At 44.1% G+C, this 22,558-nt stretch overlaps 5 protein-coding genes across 5 annotated transcripts in view; 2 read left to right on the top strand and 3 right to left on the bottom strand.

The window, feature by feature from the left end:
* LOC126568338 (protein draper) overlaps positions 1 to 22,558 on the bottom strand; it is a 305,035-nt gene that overhangs the window by 25,666 nt on the left and 256,811 nt on the right. The gene's annotated exons all lie outside the window — the stretch shown is intronic.
* On the top strand, positions 992 to 6,024 carry LOC126567792 (protein timeless homolog). The gene is given in 14 exon segments (XM_050224092.1): positions 992 to 1,445; positions 1,522 to 2,294; positions 2,353 to 2,640; positions 2,707 to 2,890; positions 2,922 to 3,058; positions 3,150 to 3,230; positions 3,310 to 3,410; positions 3,477 to 3,545; positions 3,617 to 3,668; positions 3,737 to 3,878; positions 3,940 to 4,172; positions 4,242 to 4,336; positions 4,395 to 5,095; positions 5,260 to 6,024. Coding segments are annotated over 14 exon segments (4,047 nt in total). The 5' UTR covers positions 992 to 1,019.
* On the top strand, positions 6,554 to 8,023 carry LOC126568263 (sperm-associated antigen 1). The gene is made up of 3 exons (XM_050224710.1): positions 6,554 to 7,307; positions 7,477 to 7,604; positions 7,676 to 8,023. The coding sequence occupies exons 1-3, from the start codon at positions 6,554 to 6,556 to the stop codon at positions 8,021 to 8,023; spliced, it is 1,230 nt and encodes a 409-aa protein (XP_050080667.1).
* On the bottom strand, positions 8,149 to 9,959 carry LOC126567669 (fatty acyl-CoA reductase wat-like). Its single transcript, XM_050223886.1, has 6 exons — positions 9,738 to 9,959; positions 9,525 to 9,662; positions 8,874 to 9,445; positions 8,661 to 8,798; positions 8,473 to 8,589; positions 8,149 to 8,398 (listed from the first exon to the last, which is right to left on the bottom strand). The coding sequence occupies exons 1-6, from the start codon at positions 9,957 to 9,959 to the stop codon at positions 8,149 to 8,151; spliced, it is 1,437 nt and encodes a 478-aa protein (XP_050079843.1).
* Positions 11,072 to 14,072, bottom strand: LOC126567912 (protein O-mannosyltransferase 1). The gene is made up of 4 exons (XM_050224274.1): positions 13,741 to 14,072; positions 13,506 to 13,671; positions 12,895 to 13,030; positions 11,072 to 12,832 (listed from the first exon to the last, which is right to left on the bottom strand). The coding sequence occupies exons 1-4, from the start codon at positions 14,070 to 14,072 to the stop codon at positions 11,088 to 11,090; spliced, it is 2,379 nt and encodes a 792-aa protein (XP_050080231.1). The 3' UTR covers positions 11,072 to 11,087.

Genomic DNA, 22,558 nt, shown 5'->3' with positions numbered 1-22,558 from the left:
AACGGAAACGGAAACATCAACATAACGAGAAAAAAAAAACATCATTTAAAGTATAGAGTAAAAATAACAAGATAAAACAACAACAACTTTGCCACTAGCTATGTAGAGCTAAGATACCTGAAGTTCAGTGACAGATTTTTTCCACAAATGATAACGATTAAATTAATTAATGAATAAAATAAACATTTTGTAGGCTTTTTTGTATCCGGTTCGGGGTTTTTACTTCATTTGTGGGTGTTTGTAGTGGATGTATCACAAAGCGGAGATACTGGGGATGCACTCGTTTTATTTCACTTCATCTAATCCATTGCGAAGCGGAGACCACCGGGCCTGTTGAGGCAACAACGGCGGATGGTTCAAATCCCATCCGCACCGTTCCCCGTAGTGAGGACTGCAACTATGCAACTACGTAGTATCAGCAAGACTCTCGTAAGCTATTAAATGGCCGGTGTACACTTAGCAGGCCGTCGTCGTCGTTCAGAAAATCCATTGAGGAAATTCAAATGTAAAATTATCACTCAATGTTCCCTAAATTGTATCTTTCATGCTGCTTTATCGCGCGTTTAACTACTAAGCAGCCTGGAAGACATTATAGGGGGATCTGCGGTCGTTCTGTGCAGCTCCTAAGCAGCTCTTATCTGCATGATGATATCTTGTTTGTTTTCTTGGCTTCAAAACAACGTTACACCTCGCTGAATTCTGACAATGAAATAAAATACCATAAATTCATTAAAAAACTACAACATTAAGCTAAATCCATTCGATTTCGTTGCATAATTTCCCTTTAAAAATCGTTGTTTATATTATGCACCATTGTGGTGTGTCGGGTGTCGAGGCGCCTTAACATTTTCCAGCTGTCACTTCTGTCAAACGCTCCGGCAAAGCCAAAACGTCAACAAGAAAAAAACCGCGAATTTCAAACAAATTCTATGGAATTTCAAGCAGTGCAGTGTGTGTTTTTATCGTCGAAAATTTCTGTATTAATTTTAAGCTAATTATACGTGTTGTTTGGATGTAAAATGAGTGCCTACTTTGCGGACATCGATGCCGTCTGTTCCGCGCTCGGCTGGCTGGATGGCGATGTGTACCGGATGGATCCGGAGGCAGTGCAAGGCTTGAAGCATCTGATCTGGATCCTGAAGCAGGACCGACCGTCGCACGAATGCCGTCGATACATAGGTGGCAAGCGTATCGTGCAGACCGACCTAATTCCGATGGTGATCAGCAATTTCGACAAGCCGGATGTGGTCGATGTATTGCTGCGGTTGTTGGTTAATCTGTCCTTTCCGACGCTACTGCTGTACAACGGTAACTATCCTCGCGATGCAGTGGAACAGAGGAAGTATATCCGGCTGATAGAGATATGCGAGGAGTACAAGGAAGCGTTTTCGTCGAAGAGTTTCTGGTCGGTGTTGGGCGATCGATTGGAGAAGATCTTGCATACGGTGGGTGCCTTGACACCGGGTTCTTCACAGTTTAAGTATCTTAATAAGAATCTTCCTTTTGTTTCGTTTTTGTTAGGATTGGGCACTACGCAGCGAAGCAGATGGTCTCATCATCGAACGTATCCTGGTGCTAACACGAAACGTTCTTCAAGTGCCAGCAAACGTGGAAAAGGAGAAGCGCTTCGACAACGATGCCAGCCAGCACGATTGTCTGCTGTGGGCACTTCATCAAGCTGGCATACTGGACATCATTCTGTACATTCTTGGCTCGCCGCATGAAAACCGCTACCTCATACACACGCTCGAGATTCTTAGTCTGGCATACCGCGAGCAGTCGGCCGTTCACCTGGCCGATGCCACCCTACAGCGGACCAACATCGAGAAGAAGTCGGACGAGTTGATGCTGATAAAGGCAAGACAACCGACGGCGGCCGATGCGGCCGCACGCAGAAAACCCACCTCGATGCGCCATTCGCGGTTCCGTGGGACCTACACGTACAATAATCTTAAATCCATTTCGGACAGCGATGCAGTTTGCCATCAGGCGTTGGGGAAGATCATGCGGATGGAGTTTAGTGCAGAGAAGCATCGTCAGAAGGTTTCCTTCCGGCAAGCGAAGGAAACGGAAACGCTCGAGCGAAAAAGCATCTTCTCCGTGCGTCTCTTCCTGCGTGAGTATTGCATGGAGATATTACGGGTTTACAACAATATGGTGCGACAGGCCCGACGCCATCTGGACCAGCATGGTACGTCGGTGTCTGAATTCCACGATGATTCGTACCTTCTGTGGGTGATAAGGTTCTTTCTCGAATTTAATCGACATAGCGGATTTAAAATTGAACTCGTGAGGTAAGGTTCACTTAAAGGTTTATCGTTGAAAAAAAACCTAAATTGATTTATTTTTCAGCGAATCACTAAGTGTGGACACTTTCCACTGGACCATCACGCGCATCGAAACGTACTCCGAAAACATCGTATCGGATAAAACGCGTAAATCGATCTGGGCCCGACGACTCCATCTTACTGTGCAGACGTACCGGGAGTTGCTCAACAATTTGTATGTGCTTGCCAAATCGAACGATCCGAATGCGTCTGAGCTGCTTTCCGTGCTGCAAAACAACATCTTTTACGTGGTGGAGTATCGCGAAACGGCTATACATTTGCTGAACAACTTCAAAGACTCCGTCCATACAAGGTACGCATCGAAAATTTTTTTTTAATTCAATACAGCTAATCTTATTCTCTTTCTTGCCAATTTTAGAGCCTTTTTGAGGGATGTTGTTGAAGTTGCACACCTCTTCTTCAGCATGCTGCAACGCTTCTGTAAGGGAACGGTTCGGGTACAGCAACGTGTGAAGGCCAAGCCCAAGAAAACGGCAAAAAAACAAACCCGAAAGGAGAAAACGGAAGAAGAGCAGGTTGGTTGAGTTTTTGACATCTTTTTCGTGTTCATTTATTCTTAAAATTTGTTTAAAGAAACAGGAAGATGCGGAAATGCGCTGGCTGCAGGAAGCACCAACAGTGGCAGCATTGTTGGAAAATAGCGACCTAAAGCAAGAAGAACTTCCAACTCCATTCGACGCTGCTTCGTCCGTCCCGGTTGACGAACAAAAGTAAGTTTCCGTTTTTTACTAAATCTTGTGCTTAATAATTTAGTTTAAATAACGAATTATCCTTCATTTTCTATAATTTTGCAACATGCAGAGGTGAATGTGTGAAACGCATACATGCATTGCTTCGTGATAAGCAGTACGAGCAGGCAATCAAAATGTTATATGCAGCAAGGTATACAATTTATTTCTTTACGCCGAAAGGTATGCAATTTGGTGTTACGATGTTGATTCTGTATAACAATCTTCCACAGATCGGTTTGGACGTTGGATGATTGCTTTGGCAGCGAGACGGCTAGTCCGGACGAGGATTTGCTAACGCTTCGGGACATATTTAGTGCAAATTTATCTTCTGGTAATTTGATGCTATTAAATCATTAAAACCCAACGGAATAACAATGTTGTTCCTCGCTGTTTTCAGACACCGACAAGGAAGATAATGATGGAAATTTAGCGAACGATTCAGACGAAGAAGGTGAAGAGGAAGAAAGTAAGAATTTTTATTTTTTGAATTATTCGCTACTTTTAGAAATACACAGTAAAATATTTATTTCATTACAGGACAAGTGCACAGTGAGGAAAAAGATTTCAAATTTGAAGACTTTTCCAAAAGGTAAGCAGCTAATCTGCAAACGAGTATGAGCGTTGCTTTTCGAATAACTCAATAATTAAATTTACCAGACTCGTGGATCACAGAGTGGTTTACGCGTGCACCACCGTACTAACTGATTGGGAGAAGATAAAAACCCCGTGTCTGAAGGCAGCCGTTACTCTCCTGTATCGGATTTGTGTTGAGCATAAAATGCCGTCTATGCTGTTCCAGGTGAGAAAAGGTTGCTTTCAGCTGAAAGGCCAAAAGAATCAAATGAAATTCCATTTTTTAGATTTCCCTTCTGCGAGTGTTTCAGGGTGTGTTGAACGCACCCGAGGACGAACATTCACGCGAACTGCGTCGTCTTGCGATTCATACGGTGCGCCAATTGCAGCAGAAAGTGCTCTCTGGAACACCAGACGATGGTGGACTTTTGTTCGCTGAGCTGCTCTTTGCTAAATCGACGCGTATTGCTGGTGCCATTGAAATGGGCTACGATGAAGTGTTTGGAGACACAGACAGAGGGTAAAGCAATAGAACATTCAATTTCTCTCTCAAAGCGATGCTATTAAACTTTCGGATCGTTTACAGAAGAACGACTGCTTCCAAGAAGGCGTGGACTGAAGAACAGGAGGCGGAGTTGCATCGCTTGTTTATGGAAAATCAAGAAAATCCCAGTTCGGATCAAGGTAAGAAAGTAGCCTTATTACAAAGAAAAAACCATTGATGCTAATTATTATCTCATAGACGTAATCGATTGGCTGTTGGAAAATCTTATCGATCAAACTCGCACCCGCCGAGGCGTGATGAAAAAACTCAAGGAAATGGGGCTCGTCTTCAAGGGTCCAACAAAACGAAGCAATGCCAATCGCAAGCAAAAGGGTACATGGACGGCCGAAGAAGATGCTAAGCTTGGAACGCTGTACGAAGAGTTGCGGTTGGACAAAAATCCTCTCAAGAGCATCGCGGAAGGGTTCGAGAAAAAGTTCACCAAACCTGCCATTGCTCGTCGAATGGTCAGTCTCGGGTTGATTGCAGACGTGTCGGAAATAATGCCGCCGAAGCGACGCAACCACGAACGAAGGGGCGATAGTGATGATGATGACGATGGTGGCAGCCATAGTTCTTCACTGGATGATGAAGGTAGTGAGGAGGAGAAGGATGATGAGAAGGCAGGAGGACGGAGAGAAGGCGTAACACAGCATCTCAATGAACAGGACGTTAAGAAACATCTAAAAACGCTCGGTAGCGACATGAAGGAGGCCGTACAGTGGCTTATTACATGTTTTGAAGATGTGCTCAATCTGTACGAAGACTCGGATCCTGCGGAAGACAACGACGGAGGTGTTCCGATTGTTCCGATTGCACCGCATCAAACGGCTGCGTTGAAGAAGCTAGAATTTAAGCGTCTGTTGCGTTCGCTCGGTGTGATGGATACTGGCAAACAGGTTTGTATTTTTAGTTTTAACCCAGACAGACTAGTGACCAATGTTCTATTTGCGATATAGTAATTGATTTTTTGTGCTCAAAAACTTCCACAAGTCTTGGTCTTCAATTTTTGGTCTATCTACCCGTAGTTACAGAAGCCCTCAATCTGTTACTCTTGTTTCAGTTCGTCTACCATCGCATACCGTTCAAATTGACGCCGGAAGCTCTGAAAAAACGAATTGAAATACTAACCGAATATTGCGAGAAGGAAGAAGGGCCCGAGTCGGATACATTGGAAAAGGAAAAATCCACCTCAAACGTGATTTCGGACGATGAGCTAAACTCTACAGTACACAAGAGCGTTTCTAGAAACATCCTTTCTGATTCCTCCGATTCTGACGTCCCGGAACATCCGGAAAAGAATAATCGCAAAACAGCTGGAAAAAGAACACCACCAGAAATTGAACGCAGATCAATGTCCCCCCTTGTTGTGTCAGAGGATGAGGATCTTACCGTTAATCCTTCTTTTTCGGATCGACTAGAAAATAATCGGACTTCACAAACACTCGCAGAAGATGAATCTAACGACGCACCGTCAAATGAGGCTACCAGCGCAATTTCCTCCAAACGCAACCGCTCATCAGACTCATCCGATTCCGAGACGAATTTGCCGCAAGTTCGCCGACGCAAAAGGGTCAATCACAACAAACGACGATCGCTTTCACCGCTCGTAATGTCAGACGATGACAACATTACGACGGTGGCTACTAAGCAATCCGTCTCACGACTTGTTGTATCGGACGATGAAAGTGATGCGGAGGCTAGAACGGAAGCAGTGAGTGCGGAACCAGTACCGGACAAACGCAACCGGTCCGATTCCCCAACGGAAGAAAGACCTACGGCCCAGAAGACGCGCAGAAGGGCCGTTATCAGCAGTGACGAGGACTAAAGTGAAATTTGAAAATGACAGTATGATCATACCGGATGGTTGCTCTTAATGAAATAATCTTCAAAGTGTTTATGTAAATAAATAATAGTAAGTCATTATGACAACGATCTATGTGGAGGATGCTTTAGTTTATTCAAAGAAAAATATTTTTTTCGTTTTTCCAAGTTAAGTGTAATAGATGGTCACTAGTCACTAGGATGGCTCATGGCACGAAAAAATAATTGGACAAAAAAGGGATTTTCCGCAATAACTGGGTGGGAGGAAGCAATAGGACCTGGCCGTCCTTTATGAATAAAAAAACTGGGTAGGGGGTGGAGGTATCGGGATGGGACCACTGACAATTATTGCACTTCAAAATTAGTCCCTTTGACCTTGCTATCGACAAAACTTCATCGCAGTTGCCATTCGTTCGTTCCAAACACTCAGTCAATCGCCATAGCAACGAACGATATTTCGCTTGCTTTGTTCGATTACACCCTACCAGTCAACGTTCTCAGCTGCAGTTGAACACGTTAACAGTGGAGAAAAAATGGCGAATAAACCCAAGCGGCTGTTGGAAAAGTATGATCTGTTATTGGATCATTTAGATTTCGAATACTTGCGACAAAGTAACAACGCACGTGAGGTAGAAAACATCTTGAAAGTTTTACGTTCCGGTGAAGAAGGACACTTTCCCCAGTTGACGGCATTTGCAGAGGAGCGACTGAAGTCACTACGTCCCGAGAGTAAGCTACTGCGAAAGGAACAACCATTAGCGACGCAACACACAATGCCCGAAGAGCAATGGCAAACTATTTCCACACGGCTCAACGAATGGCAGAGTACGATGAAAGCAGTCGAGGAGAGCTTACGCTCGATGCAGGACGAAACGGATGATCCGACAGTACCACGCATCCGATGCATTCCCGCCTTTAAGCCCGTGGAAGAGACGGCAGCATCAACAGTGGTGCCGCCAGAAACGAAATGCATCAGATACTGTGATTATAAAAAATGGGACAAGTTTGATGCTGATACGGAGATGCTCAAGATGGACCTGGACGAGGAACGGCACCGGGAGATGGTGCGGATAAACAACAAGAAGAACAGCGAGAATCCCAAAATTGTCGAACTTCCACCGCAAGTGAAGCTGTCGCAGCAGGAGAAGCAAGTCATTGCGGGAAAGCTACGTGAAAAAGGTAACGATAGTTTCCGCGCCAAGGAGTACACGGAGGCAGTGGAAGAGTACAACAAGAGTTTGGATCTGTATCCTACGGCGGCTTGCTACAATAATCGAGCCTTGGCATGTAAGTGGTTGGATTCTTTATTTCTTTTGCATTCGGTAAACACTTTCTTAATCCTAACCTCAATTAGTACACCGCTGAGGTATCCCGTAGGAAATGTAACCTAAAAAAGTAGGGTTAGTTTGTACTGCACTTGGTAAAAGTAACGCTTGTTTGGATTTTTTTTATGTAGATCTAAAACTAAAACGCTACAGCGAGGCAATAGCTGATTGTGACCAATGTTTGGCGCTGGAACCGACCAACCTGAAGGCATTAATGAGAAAAGCGCAAGCTTTAACATCAAACGACAGTATACGAGAGGTACGGGTGGATCTTTTTTGCCCTAATGTTATCATTCATATCGTTAATATTTGTGCCCTGGATTTCTATAGGCCTATCATGTATACTGTAACATTCTTCTGCTGGAACCGACAAATAATATCGCCTTGAGCTACATGGAATACTTGCGACGTCAGCTACCGGATCTTCCACCACCGAATGCCTTCCGAATGGCCATCGAGGAGGTAAGCAATGCCGAAGCGGAAATCGACTTCCGTGACTTGGTACGTCCCAAGAAAATAGTCAAAGACAAGGTACCGGAAGTCATCTCACAATTGAGCAAGGATACCGCCAGTTTAATACGCCGACAAGCTGAAAAGATGACCGATCGCCCCATAGAAGAGCGGACCTTATTCCCTGAGCCACAGCCACGGCGCACACCGCTGATAGAAGAACTGTAGTCCAGTGTCGAGTGTGTACTGTAACAAAATCTTGCGTAGAATCTTCTGATAAACCATGGCTGAGATTAAGAGGCACTTAGCACATCAATAAAGGAGAGCTTAAGCTGATTGGTTTGCTTATCTTTTTAATGCTTTTGCATCCGTTGTCTGGCTAACGAGTGTCGGTTTAGTGCGGCAGCTACACCGTTTACGAAAAACCGGAAATAATCCTTCCAGTCAAGCGTTTCGACATCGAACGGTAGTAGTTGTCTCTCTTCTGCCGTCAATCGGTCCCACAATGTGCGGATATTGCGGTTTTCTGTTGTCCAAGAATGGCAACGAAAGTAACTAGTAGAGTCCTCCAGGGCTACCACTCGTTTAATAGTTTCAAAGTTTCTACAATAGGAGCAGGAATTGTACGCATTATTGAAGTACCTCGGAAAATCAGTGTCATTCTGATTTGGTCTTACTTTGCTTTTTTGCCGAAAAATTTGTTGCAGATGTCTACGACGCAGGCTTGTAGCAGCAACCAATGGATGAACAGTTTCCTCATAAAGGTTGAAGAGGTGATATGGATGGTGTAACGACTTGAAGGGAAGAGTACCAAGGAAATAGATCGAAAAGCGAACAACGAAAAGCGAATGTTGCGGCAACTCACCCAAATATCCTTCCAAGAGTAGAATTGATTCCAAGCGCAAGTAGTGTCCCAACATCTCGATTTTGGAATACATTTTCCTGAAAAGCGTAGTTGTACACCGGGACAATCTCTCCAGTGATAGGGTTACCTAACCGTTTCCTACAATCAAAAGAGTAATATATAGTAAAGAGTAGTTCTCGTTCATCAAGATCAAGCGGCGCGAAAGGTACTCACCGTTGGCTGTTATCCCATCCAACGGCAAGCAGTGCATTGACGCAGTAATCTACCGGAACCATATGAACTGTGGCATCGGCCATTCCGTAGCACCAGTAAATTTGGCCACGTATCACCGGCACCACCATTCCCGCTGGGCCGTTGAAGTTGTTTACCCAGCCGGGCGTTGGCTCCCGGTAGGCGGATGTTACTATCGGTGGCCTAAAGATGGCGATCGGAAGCTGGCCAAACTGTTGCTGGATCATTACCTCAGCACAACGCTTGCTGAACGTGTAGCTGTTGGGCATTGGGCCAAGAATGATTGGTTTCAAACGATCCTTCTCTTCTGGCGTTAGATGGCGGAAAAGACCAAGAATGTTTTCGAACCCTCCGAACGGTAAGTCCTCGTAAATGCGTTCTTCGATGTGTGATCGGTGACAGTTGGAGTAAAATGTCGAAACATGTATGATGGACCGGATGTGCGGAAGTTGCTGTGCAAGCAGGAACAGCTTACGCGAAGAGAGTACGTTCGTATCGATAGCCGTTTCGATGTCTTCGTTGAACTTCACTGACGCCATCACGTTAAACACAATCTGGTATTGGACATTGGAAGCAAGAGACGGTCCATATTGAGAGAACTTATTGAGCAAGGATTGTACACCGTACACTAACCTCCACTTGTGCCGCAAGTAATCGATGGTGATCTGCAGGTGATATGACTACATCCGACTGAAAATTAACCTCAATCGGGACCACTTTCGCAAGGAGAGTCTTTCCTCCATTAGGAGACGCTTTAATCGTGTCGAATATCTGATTGCGGTAGTAATAGAAATCGTGTTAAAAACTTTAACAACTTGTCACACAATTAACTATGCGCACACTGACCACATCTTCAAAAACCTCCTCGAGACGCTCAGCTGCCGTCTTGTTGCGCCTTTCCCGTATCAGCAAAAATACCGTTTTCACCTCGAAACATCGCAACAATTTTTCGAGTAACACTTTGCCAATGAATCCTGTTCCACCGGTTAGCATGATTGTAGAATCTTGGTAAAACTCTCTGACATCATTGGCCCCGGGTGGTTCGTTCACAACACTTAAATCACCCATATTTATATCCTTGAGCTGAGCTTCGACGAAAAGTTCCTGGAGTTCCTCGTTCGGACACGGTTGGAATACTAATGAAAGTTCTTCTGTTAGCGATCCGTGCTTATATTGTTCTTGAGCTAACTTCTCCAAAAAACCCCATCCATCCAGCCGCACCACAAGTAACGAGGTTTGTTTGTACATTGTTGTTTCGGGTGTTGTTTTTTTTTGCGCGCCATCTTTAAGATTGCCAAATGTTTGGTTCTTTTTCTGCTTCCTCATTTTCCTTCCTGTTGTTGCTCAGGCAAACCTTAGACTTTGTGCCGATAAGCTTGCTGCTTCACACCAAAAAGATGTTTCTTCTTGAGTGCTATTGATTTACCTCAACCGGGAAGAAGGATTGTTATGAATGGACCCAATCACGTGAACTGCCGCTGAGCTCCCGTTGGCATGACGCACACAATGTGGAACACTAGAAACCGAAGCGTCCGAAAACAAAACTATCTTCCCAACGAAACTTTTTTTGAGCACATAGTGTACCTCCCGCGCCGGTAAACTGATCTTCGACAACTTGTCCAAATGGGCCCCCCCTCCCACGAGAGGTAAGTGTTTACAGTGTTTACCAATCCAATGGCAGGCACCCCACTAGACAAACGCCAACAAACAAAGCCCTCTCGCTCGCATACCAGCAACCTGAAGTCAGGGCACTACTTTTGGGCACTTTTTTGCTATTTTTTCTACTTCTTCTCTCTTTTAGGCTGCTTCGCAGAAGCTCGATAGTCGTCACAGTCCACCCCGGATTGACCACATACCGGAAAGTCAAGTATCCGTTCAAGCATTCTTTGGTTCGCTTCACGCACTTCACCTTGAAGATTGCCTCGATTGCCTTTCCCGTGTTCCCTAATTCCCTACGAATTCTATGTTTCTGTTTGAGCAGCTGAGAGTGTGATGCGTGAATCACAATTCCAATTTCCCCGTTTTCAAGCACTTCGAATCGCTCGGATAACTCGGAGGATATTGTGAGATTTTGTTGATCTATACACACGACACGCAACTATAAAAGATGAAGGTAACAATGTATTTTCTCAACGAAAATCGAGTATTTTCTAGCGATGTTACAACTAATGTCATCATTCGTGCTTTTAAGTACGCCTAAGGCTTGTGAACGATCAGATCCCAGGTATCCTTAAGACGCAGTTCGAGCACATCGTCAGCGGACAGAGCTGTAGTTCCGTAGCTAAGCACGCTGTACCGTTGGAAGAAGTAGAGCACGCCGGCAAACCATGCGACTACTATTGCGCGAAAGATGCCCACCACGAACGTTGGTTGTTTGACGAACTTTCTCAGGGCTAGTTGGCAGTGGTCCAGCACAAAACAGAGGAGCATCACCTTGAACAGAAGCGCCGGAAGATAGTTGTACAGGAAGAGCGTTCGCTCGACGAAAAAGTAAGGTAGGTAGTGGATCAGATATCCAGCAAGGAATATCTCACCACCCAACCGGAAACGGTCCCACTCGACTGGTTCTAGATCGTACAGCTCTCGGCGTCGTCGAATGAGGTAAAACACCAAGAACCCTACGTACATCAGAATGGCAAGAGTCGCCGAGTACCAGATGACAAGGTTGCCAAGCAGGTGTACCTGGGCGTTCGATTCACCATCGATCCAGTAAGCGATACCTTTATCCATCAGAAGCCACTCTTGCGGTTCTGAGGAGTACATGTGGCTTTCGAGTTTGTCCGCGTGTAGTAGCATCTTCAGCTGCAGCTCTGCGAACTTGTTCCAGAAGGACAACTTCGTAGGTTCCGTCGGTATCATCTCGGTCGCGAGCAGCTTGTTCAGCACGTCCTTCTTATCCTTGTGCTGTGTGTATCGGTGTTCCTCCACGTTCCAAATAGTGTCGATGGTTTGTTGACGACGGTCAGCCGCCACTTCAAACTGATTAAAACCCCAATCCGGCAGCTGTTCTCCGGTGTACTTAAGCGCTCCCGTCGTGTTAACGTGCACCAAACGAACTTGGGACGTGATCGCATGCCACTTATTCTTGGACTCTTTGCCATTCAGGATCTCCACGCGCCACAGCAGGTTGGCCGGCATCGAGATGTTGTAGTCGATGTAGCAGGACACCTCCTGACAGAGTGGTGACATCGGTGAGGCCACATCGTGTGAGTTGAGGGCACGGCTTGTTACGCCATGCACAAGCTGAATGACGTCTCCATTCTCTATATAGTCCGGTTCGTCGTCAACCATCAAGCTGTCCTTGTTGGGTCGCTTCACAATCCACCAGTTGTTGACGTCCTTAAATCCGTAACACGTTACCTGCTGTTGATGACTCGATCCTCGTCCATCCTTGTACTTGATTGGGTAGACGTGTGTGTGCGAGTGCAACCAACAGACACGTCCGTGGGTATGCTTCAGCGTGATTTGCGAACCATGCTGAACGCGCAACGGTTGACCTTTTGTGATCGATGCTAGCCCACCCTCAAGAGAGGCCTGGAACGCGCTCGTCATCACATTGTCATGAGGTCCCGCTTTGTACAGTGTGGCAAAGTGGAGATAGAAACAGCCGACATATACCGCTAACGATACGCTCACGATTAGGATAGCTTTAGCGATCACTTTGAACAGGATGTAAGCGTTCGATTTACGACGATCGGGCAGTTCCATCCAGATGTGTCGTCCGATGATGTACATTGCCAGCAGATAGCTGTAGAATCCGACAAACTTCACGCACACAGCTGCAGTTAGCGAACCGGATGCAATCGTTCCCATCGTCAACCAACGGACAGAGAAGGGTTTGGCTTGCAGGAACTTCAGCACGGTCAGTATGCCCAGGGCTGCGAAGAACAACAGCACCGATTCCATGAGGATGAAGCGGGAATGTGTCAAGAGAGCATTATCTGGAAGAGGCGAAGAATATTTAAGAAGGAATGGACACGGAATGGACATAAAATTTACCTACCAAGGATAATCAGAAGGCCACCAAGAATGCTGACACCTTGACCAAGCTTAACCTGTCGCAGGATGGAATACACGACAGGGGCCAGCAAACTTCCGCATAAGGCCGGAACAAAGCGCAATGCGAGTATAGGGACGGACTAAAAGAAACAATTTAAAAAATACATTTTAATCTCCTGCCATTAAAGAAACGCTGAGGCTATCAATGCTTGACACTGACATTTGCTATGAGCAATCGAACAAATATAAAAGGAAACCTAAACTTTAACGATCCTTCTTCAATTCCACCGTACCAAATCGTGGCAAGGTGATCAAGATGCGTTAAACTCCACAGTAAACAGTAGGCGCGTAATGCGCGAACTGCTTCTTCACTTTCATCTTCATGCGTGTTAAGATTAGCCTCCCCCCCCCCCCCTTCCCTTCTCCCAAACTGTCATCTTCATCAACGGCGAAGGTTACTCGTTGGTCCCGTAAACCCGTTCCGCGACCGCAGCTCATTTAAAGTCGCTATTGTGTATGTGTGTGTATTGCGGTGTCGCAAAACTGGTTCTCATGCGGTTTTGAAGATTTCCCAATTGGATACCACGACCCGACAAGCTTACTCTTTAGACTTACCGCATCATACTCGCTGCCGATTTTTGGAAACTCAAAGCTTCCACTATATCCGACGGCTCCTGCAGCGCCCGCAATCAGCAGCTTCCCCAGTGGTGGATGTTGATCAAAGTAGAAGGTATTTTTGAGGTACAGCGACACAAACTTCCCGAAATGAATCTCGTCGAAGCTGTAGGATTTTAAAGTGAAGCGACTTGTTAGAGAAAGATTGGAGCGATGAAACAATTGGCACACTTACACAACACCCTTCGGATGGGTGATCCGATAGAACCGTGTCAGGAACGAGAGCAAAAACAAACCCATCGTGGCTGCATTGAACTCCAAACGAATTGCGAAGCTAAAGCGATCGTTCACTTCCTCAAGAATCACATTCTGTTCATTGTTGCTATCTTTGGGTTTGGTTACATTCAAACCCTTTGCGGGTTCGTCGCTTGTTGATGAGTGTTGAAGTCTTTCGTTCACATCCGTCTCCATCGATGTCGATCGTTTCTGTTGCTGCTGCTGCTTTTTCTGCTGTGTCTTCCGACTACGAACCGTGGTCGTTTCAGTAGCTTCACTCACTGATTCCATCCTTCGTTGTTTTTGAGCGAGTATTCCTCACGAATCGAGTAAATGCCACGACATTTAAACACTCTGTGTAGACACGATTGTGACGATTTGGCTGTGCGTTTTACGCAACTCGAGGCACACTCTACTGTGTTTCGTGCGTATGGTTTTTGGTAAATGAAGACGGTGTTGTAGAGGTTTCTTTCTGATACTCTACACTACAAAGAAGACACCCCAATACGATCGTATTGGTGTGCGATCGTAGAGATGAAAGTGAAGGCAGTAAATTATGGTGGTGGCAATGAAGGAACTGTTTGTGTTTCTGTCAAAGTGGACAGGAGATGAATGGACAACGAAGAGAATAGGATAAGGGTTGTGGTGATGTTTGTGATGGAAGCGCTACAAAAAATATTAATTTTCAGGACTGTTTTTTTCGTTTATTAATTTATGAACATTCACGCGTTAAGATTTTTTCCACAATTCAATAAAATAAAACTTCAGCAAGTTAAATTGATTAAAATTCAACCCTGACTACCTCGCTAGCTTTCTTCGACGTGTGTATAAATGATTGCCTACATTTAAGGCGTTTAAACAGAATGCAACTGCGTTCAAAACAATCTGATGCAACTGCTGATCGGTTTTTCTCAATCTTAAGTGTAACATATTTGAAGTTAAAGTTAACGAGTTTCATTATTCAAATTTTTAAATTATATTACCAAATAAAGTCTGTCGTGTAACAGTGTCACAACTTGTTTAATTGCTATTTCAAACTACTTTTGCTTGAACGTTTCTTCGTGTTATCATAGTGATAAAATCTAGGCCATGTAGAATGATTTTCTGCTTGTTTTATATCATACTTTATCTCAATTCAATTATTCAATTAGAATGGGGTAGAAATGTTAAAAGTTTAACAAAACTCGATTATCCGTGGATTAAAGCTGCATGTATGGGAATCCCGAATGAACGAGGGCTTATTGTACATGGTATAATCGTTAATAATAATTCACCCACACATGCACCTGTGTAGTTGGACAGGGTTGTTCAAATGGTTTGAAAGGAGGTGTTGTGCTCCATTAGATCAAAATAAAGATGTTGGATCCTGGGACTCGGGACAACCAGGATGCCGAGGTAAGCTGCAAAAAAAAAGCATCAGCTTTAGGTCGCAGGCCACAGGACAATTCAAACTTTTGAAATCGATTTTGAACCATAAAATGACCTTTAAATTGTGAATTCAATTTTTACTTAATTTCCCAGGATATGACGAGCTTGTATACACATAAAAACCCAGAAATTTAAAACTTTCCTATCTCCCACAACCGTACAAAGACTTATTGAACTTTTCATAGATTTTCTCACGACATCACGAGTAATGTAAAATAGTAGGGTTTCGAAACAATTTTTTTAAAGACTTGCATGACTTTTTATACAGCTCCTTTCGCACTTTCATCAGTAAAAAAAGCAAATTAAATGAGAATTTGAAGAATTTTAAAAGGAAACTTAGATACAACACTGCATACGAACCCTGCCACCCAAACAAGCTGCATCTGTGTGTGTATGTACGCGAGAGGGTAGAAAGTTCAACCCCCTGCTACAGTCACACCAAAAGCACACAAACACATACACGATCCCGTCGAAGGTGCGTGGTGGTGGGCTCCGCGATCGCCGCGATCGTTCGTTTGTTTCGTTTGTGTTTCGCTCGCGTCCGGACAACTGGTTGGCGGTGAGTCGCGTTCGCGTATAGCCCTTTCCGTACATTCCACACTACGAACTACTGTGTGTCTGGCTAAAGGTGATCTAGCTGGATGGTGCAATGCAGTTCGTTCGATTTAAAAATAGCACCAGCGCGTAATGTGCACCCGGGTGAGCTTTAGCTGATCGGTGCTAAAATCGCGTACGCGTAGCAGAACACCACGAAAATAAAAACAACTCGTCAAAAAGCGCGCCTCTCACACACAGAAAGCAAACGCAAAACGATGTGGTGCCTTTATTGTTTGAAGAAATAGAAGAAAAGAAAAAAAGATCTTCCTCGATCGGGACCGTCTGGCTGTGATTTGTAGTGTCGATGAAGGTGAAAATGTTTCGTGTTGCGGATTTTTAATGTGTTTCCTCCCCCACCACTCTCTAGCCTGGATCATTCCTTCCTTCCATCAACGTCAACGGGGGTTGGCGATGGTGGTGTCTCTCTTGCGGAAACGTCAAAAAAACGTTTGTCGCGAAATCTGTGCCCGATCCATAGGCAGAAACGTGCGTGTAGGTGCGAGAAGGTGAGCCGAAACATACGGTGAGAGTGTGTGTATGTGTGTGTTTGTGTGTATGTTGGTCTGTTGTTGTTTTGTTGCTGATGTCTGAGCCGTGATTTGGATTTGAAGAATGTGAAATTTGTGAAAGGAATTTCCCATTATACAGGGGTGGTGGGCAGCACGATTATGTTTGATTGTGTCCTACGAGCGTGACTAGTGTGTAGGATGTGTTATTAGATTCTTCTTTCATGAGTGTCCTTGTATGTGTGTGTCTGTGTGTGTGTGTGTGTGTCTCTCTCTAGTTATTAGAAGCTTAGAAGTAGTGATTTGAAAAGCAGCTTCTCGCAAACAATGAACACAGACCAGTGTTGTTCGATTCTTAAGCAACAAAACACACTGAAAGGTTTTGCCTTCCAACCAGAGCCTGTTGGGTGTTTCGTTGTGTTTGTGTGTCTGGGGATCGTTTGTGTGTGATTCGCGTGTACGTGCCTGTGGTCCGTTTACCAATGCTAGAAGAATGAAAATATGCAAATCGTTTTAAGACCGTTCGCCATCATCATCGACACCGTGGGTGCGTGTGGTTAGAAGAGAACCGCGCAGCAAAGGTTACGCGCACTACACGCGCATAATTCAGTCGACTTGCCAGTTTTTTCTTTCTCTTCACGTGTTCACCTTTTTTGCCCGTTTGTCTATCAAATAGCAATGCTTCGCTTGTATGTGATTTTTTGTCTATTGATTTAAGGAAATGCAGTGTTGGGGCTTGTGGCTCGTCAAGTATAGGCACTGCGTTTAATAAGCTATTATCTAATAACACTGCAGGCCTCGTAGATTGTGTACCGTCTTCATTATATCACAACAGCAAACGATGCACGTTTGCATTATTGAATGGCATACAGAGAAAGAGTTGAGCGGCCGTAAAGACGGGGAACCCCTTTATTTCAATGCATGTTTTTTTTTTTTGTTTATTTTGCGATAAATCAAACAAACGAGCTATGCTATTTTGTAGTTTAATTCTCAACATGTGTGCGAATAGAAGATTACAGACAGTCCACAGACAGACAGTAAGTCAGATTATTCACTTCAGCGTTACATTCACTCGTTTTGGGAAAGCGAACATGAAGTGAAAACTATTCTGTTGCCAAGTAAATTTATTGATTTATTTTAGTAGATGGCTCTACGCCGTATTGTCAAAGTGAATTTAATAATTTTATAATTATTTTAAAAACTTAAATTAACGTTCTTTTAAATTACTTATTGGGTGATTTATTTTTATATTATCATTAACATTTTAAGAAAGGCAATGATCAACGAGAATAGTTTTCCTTGCATCCCTCCTTGTCATCAATTTTTATTTTTCGTAGAGTAATGACCTAAAATCAGTTGTTTTAAATTATTTTAAACCATTCTGCATGTCACACAAGAAGCATTTAAATGGAAAACCCTCCACATCCGCCCAAGAAATTTCGTCACAAAACGTTCTAATATCAACCAACCAAAAAGTCTCACACCAAGATGATCGTTCGTTGAGAAAAAGCCTAAGTACGAGAGCGGCTCAGCTGACCTCAATATGCTTGCTTCTCAGCTTTAGAGGGGCTGCAAAAAAAAACACACACTGTTTGCTACAAGGGAGCAAAGAAGGAGGGAGAAGCGCTGCAAGGCGAGGTGGATTATTGTCAGCAAACTGGGGCACGTTTCATCTGACGATAGGGGACAGCAAAGTATCAGCTAAAGTTTGCTGAAAAGCAAGTATAAGAGAGGGAGAAAAACGGTGCTTGAGAAAAACTTTTTTTTTTGGGGGAGGATCGTTTGCTAGTTTGAATACTCTACTTACCAATACACCTGATAAAGGGAGCAAAATTGTTTGCACAAACATCACATCACGCGTTACAGACAGTACATTAATCCTAAAACGCTTAGCGAGCCGCTGTTCGCCCCGTTTGCCCTCAGCTTGATGGGCCTAGCAGCAGAAACGTAACACGTAATTCTTCTTCTGAAACGACGCTCGGGGAAATCGCTTTCGGTACTGATTTAATGCACAGTTTGTCACTTGCAATTAGAGTTGGTTGCATCATTCATTGCTTGAAAAATAGCAAGGCAATAAAGGGACAAATGTTGGGTTGTTGAGAAGCTAAGCTGGGCAATTTTAAATTGTAATCATCAACCTAAAACGATCGTGCACGGTACGGGGCACGAACACTGAAGATGGATTAGGAAATCGATTCGGAGTCGCAGGCGCAGAAGAACAGGTTGAGCTGTGATCAGTCCGGATCGGATGGGGAATGTTGACATCATCACCGTGCTCGGTGAGCCTGTCTACAAAGATGCTACAACACCTGAGCTCCGACGCTGGATGGGGATCGTGATGTAGCTTATCTCGTTTAATTTTTTTTCCTCCTCAATGCAGCAATTCGTGCCGTTAGGAAAAACAATGTCATTTTGTCAGTGGTAGCACATTTGGTAGCACGTTGGGGCAGCTTGTTTTGTGCCACAACCTCATTTGATTCGAGGGGATGTGTTACACGAAGGCAGTTAGGCCATGCGCAGCATGTTTGTGATAAGTGATCATATGTGCTGTGTGCCATTTTGAATGCTGTTTGATGATCTTATTTTTTTCGTGTTGATCCCGAGTACAGTTGTTTTGATGAAGTAGTCTAAAAAATGCGGAAAACATTCATTTGAATCGAGTTTTGAGCAATCTACTGCTATAATTTCTTATAGCTCTGAAGCACCTCATGAATTAACATGAATGTGGTGTGTTTGCATTATTACGACATTGTTCCTGAGTTTTTTGGTAGCAAAATGAACATTTTCTGCATTTTGAATGTCTAAGAATAACCTCTACAGCGATCACAGGGGCCGTAAATATCCAAAATGTTCGGAAAAGGATGTTCGGCCATTTCCTGACGCGAGGCCCACTGTTTCTCTCATCGATCTGTTAATAGACAATCGGATTATAACTATTTGGCTCTCCCTGTCGAGGTGATAGAATCCTCTAGAAGATGGCCAGTTCATCGATAGCTAAGCGGAGTAGAAGTTGAGAGATTTTCTCCCTCTATCACGTTGAATTTAAGCTCGGTAAGCTTCCGAGTTTTGCTACCCACGTAAAACCATGTAATCAGATTCATAACTATTTTCCCTACACTAGCTTCTTTAAAAACCGTTGAAAATTGATCTAAACAAGATAAAAACTGCAGAGAAATTAAGGTGGAACAATCGGGGTGGGCTGTTCCACAAAAAGATGTGCGGTCCAAAGACGCATCCAACGGTATGCGGGATGCCAGGATCGGACCAAAACTGAACGAGTTATCAACGATTTTTCACAGAAATGTTTTAGTTTTTTCTCCATAACTGGGTGAAGGAGTGGAGGGATCGGGTTGGGGTGTTCTACAAAAAGATGGACAGCCTAAAGACGCATCCTACGGTAGGTCAATCATCCCGATCGGTCCATGAATCGCCGAGAAATCAATAGTTTTCCATGGGAATTCTGGGTTTTTCCTATATAACTGGGTGAAGGGGTGGAGGAATCGGGTTGGGGTGTTCCACAAAAAGATGGACCGCGCCCAAAGACGCATTCAACGGTATGCCAGATGCCAGGATCGGACCAAAACTGAACGAGTTATCGGTTATTTTTCGATCGGGCCGATCGAAAAATCGAAAATCCAATCTTAAAATCCAAAGTAAAATTTTAAAGTTGCGGTGGAACTTTTAATTTGGAAACCAACTTTTAAAATTGACTTTGGATTTTAAGATTGTATATTCGATTTTTCGATCGGCCCGAGCTACCTCCACGAATTCATGCTCTCCTGTTACTTCAAATCGCTCCCATTGACAGATTTTCGGCCGAAATCTGGCCAATTACGATGCGGCAAAATCCGACCAAGAGTAACAGGAGAGCATGATTTCGAGGAGGTAGCAAATGGAAATTTTAAAACCGGGTTGGAAAATAATTTCTTTCCGAAAAGACAAATATTTTCCAGCACAAATTAAACTTTTTCTCCGATGTTAAATTATTTTATCTCATTCTTGTTTCTTTACTTAAAAATCTTTTAAAACAACCTCTACAACGTGTGTTTGATTATCAAAGGGAACTAAGGGGGATTTTCCAACAACTTCTGGAAAATTCAGCCAGCAGCATTCCCGTGGAAAATCGGCGATAACTCGGCCATTCATGAACCGATCGGGATGAATGACTTACTGTTGGAAGCGTCTTTAGATCGTCCACCTTTTTTTAGTACACCCCAACCCGATTCCTCCATCCCTTCACCCAGTTATGGAGGAAAAACCCAGTATTCCCGTGGAAAACCATTGATAACTCGGCCATTCCTGGACTGATCGGGATGAATGACCTACCGTTGGATGCGTCTTGAGGCCGTCCACCTTTTTGTAGAACACCCCAATCCGATTCCTCTATCCCTTCACCCAGTGATAGAGGAAAAACCCAGTACTCCCGTGGAAAACCATTGATAACTCGGCCATTCCTGGACTGATCGGGATGAATGTCCTACCTTTGGATGCGTCTTTAGTCCGTCCACCTTTTTGTAGAACACCCCAACCCGATCCCTCCACTCCTTCACCGTTAACAGTTATGGAGGAAAAACTAAAACATTTATGTGAAAAATCGTTGATAACTCGCTCAGTTTTGGTCCGATCCTGGCATCTGGCATACCGTTGGATGCGTCTTTGGACCGCGCATCTTTTTGTGGAACATCTCAACCCGATTCTACCCTCCTCCGTTTAGTTATGACGGAACAACTACAGCATTCCCGTGGAAAATCGGTAATAACTCGCTCAGTTTTGGTCTGATCGGAGTGTTCTGCATATCATTAAATGTATCTTAGGGTTGCGCATTCTTTGTCCCTACTCATGCTATCCCTACTGCTGTGTCCCATCCCTACTCGTTTCATTCATCCCTCACCCAAAAATTCAATTCAGAAAATTGGCGAGAAATCGCTCAATTTCGATCCGATCGAGGCGTTCTCCATATTGCTGGATGTGTCTCTGAGGGCGTAGAGGGTCTAAGAAAGTAAATATCAATGTCTGGTTCTAGTGATCTTCTTCGTGTTTTACTTTATCACATTGTCACTAGCTTAATTTATTATGTTTTAGGTGATTTGGAAGTGAATTTGTTGAAAAATGTCATTGATGAACATTCGCCTAGCGTCCTTCCTCCAATAATATGAAGAGAAATTTCCTTGAGATAACTGGAATAGAATAATAACCGGAATGATGCTCGTGAATCTTCATACATAGTGATATCGTTTCTAAAGCTTTCTTTTCTTTTCTTCGCTTCATCTTCTTTCTCTTTCCTAGTTTTTCAGGTGCTTTTCTTCGACAAGACTGGATGCTAAGCTTGACTCTTCCCTTGTAACATGTAAACACGAACAACTTCACTGCCTGCAAACTCAAAGGCTCCAACGGTGCAACGATAAGCATCACCAATAAAGCAAAACATTCACTACAAGAAGATACTACTCCTCCGGAACAAGTACACGTTGTGCTAACAAATCGAGCATCTTTACCAATTTACAAGCGACGAGTGATTGTGTCTTTTCTTCGGGAGAAATTTTCCACCAAGCCGCTTGTGCGTTGAATGGAAAAGGAATAACAAAACATCCATTCAGTAACATATTGCTCACAAAATCGTTCGACACAACGTCCCGCACAAGTTGGGCTGGTTGTATGCCCGAGCGAAAGCTTCGTCGTCGATCGAGCGGAGAAGATTTCCGCTCGACTGTGACGCTCGTGATCGCTCTCGTGACAGGTGCTGTGTATGTGTAGTTTTCGGTGTGCCAGTGAAAAGTGAAAATTCGATATCGAATAAAGCAAGACGGGGCGACCAGCTCCGTCAGTCGTGATCATGTTCCATCCAGCCAGTCTGTGTGTGCGTGTGTAAACGTCGAATGCAAGTGTCTTCAAATGGTTGTTAGTTTTTTGTTGCCTGCTGCCTTGGAATGTTTTTGATGGGCGTGTGTGTGCATGAGGGAGTGCCGTGTGAAGGAAAATTAGTTAATGCATAAGCCCCGTGCTCTCGCATCTTATTGTGGAAGGAAATGTGAAAGTGCAGCAGCCGGCCCGAGATTTATTACGAATCAATTTGGCAAAGGCTTTCAAATAGCTGTGTGTATGTGATTTTGTGTGTCTGAGTGAGTGAGTGCAAAAAGAAGAAAAATCTCACGAAAAAACAAATTGTGCACGTGGAAAAGTGCATCCTTGAGCGGCCACACCTTTTAACAGCAACGAAGGCCGCACGAACGATTCACGGCACAAGCA

This window comes from Anopheles maculipalpis, chromosome 2RL (genome assembly GCF_943734695.1).
Source record: "Anopheles maculipalpis chromosome 2RL, idAnoMacuDA_375_x, whole genome shotgun sequence".
NCBI classification, from domain to species: domain Eukaryota; kingdom Metazoa; phylum Arthropoda; class Insecta; order Diptera; family Culicidae; genus Anopheles; species Anopheles maculipalpis.
This window is presented reverse-complemented; position numbering and strand designations above follow the sequence as displayed.

Coding starts and splice junctions, on each gene's coding strand:
- LOC126568263 (XM_050224710.1), top strand. CDS start 6,554: ATGGCGAATAAACCCAAGCGGCTGTTGGAAAAGTATGATCTGTTATTG. Junction 7,308..7,476: donor CAATAATCGAGCCTTGGCAT/GTAAGTGGTTGG, acceptor TTTTTTATGTAG/ATCTAAAACTAAAACGCTAC. Junction 7,605..7,675: donor CAAACGACAGTATACGAGAG/GTACGGGTGGAT, acceptor GGATTTCTATAG/GCCTATCATGTATACTGTAA.
- LOC126567669 (XM_050223886.1), bottom strand. CDS start 9,959: ATGGGTGATTTAAGTGTTGTGAACGAACCACCCGGGGCCAATGATGTC. Junction 9,663..9,737: donor AGGAGGTTTTTGAAGATGTG/GTCAGTGTGCGC, acceptor TACCGCAATCAG/ATATTCGACACGATTAAAGC. Junction 8,799..8,873: donor GGATGGGATAACAGCCAACG/GTGAGTACCTTT, acceptor TTTTGATTGTAG/GAAACGGTTAGGTAACCCTA.
- LOC126567912 (XM_050224274.1), bottom strand. CDS start 14,072: ATGGAATCAGTGAGTGAAGCTACTGAAACGACCACGGTTCGTAGTCGG. Junction 13,672..13,740: donor ACCCATCCGAAGGGTGTTGT/GTAAGTGTGCCA, acceptor AAAATCCTACAG/CTTCGACGAGATTCATTTCG. Junction 13,031..13,505: donor TCGGCAGCGAGTATGATGCG/GTAAGTCTAAAG, acceptor TGTTTCTTTTAG/TCCGTCCCTATACTCGCATT.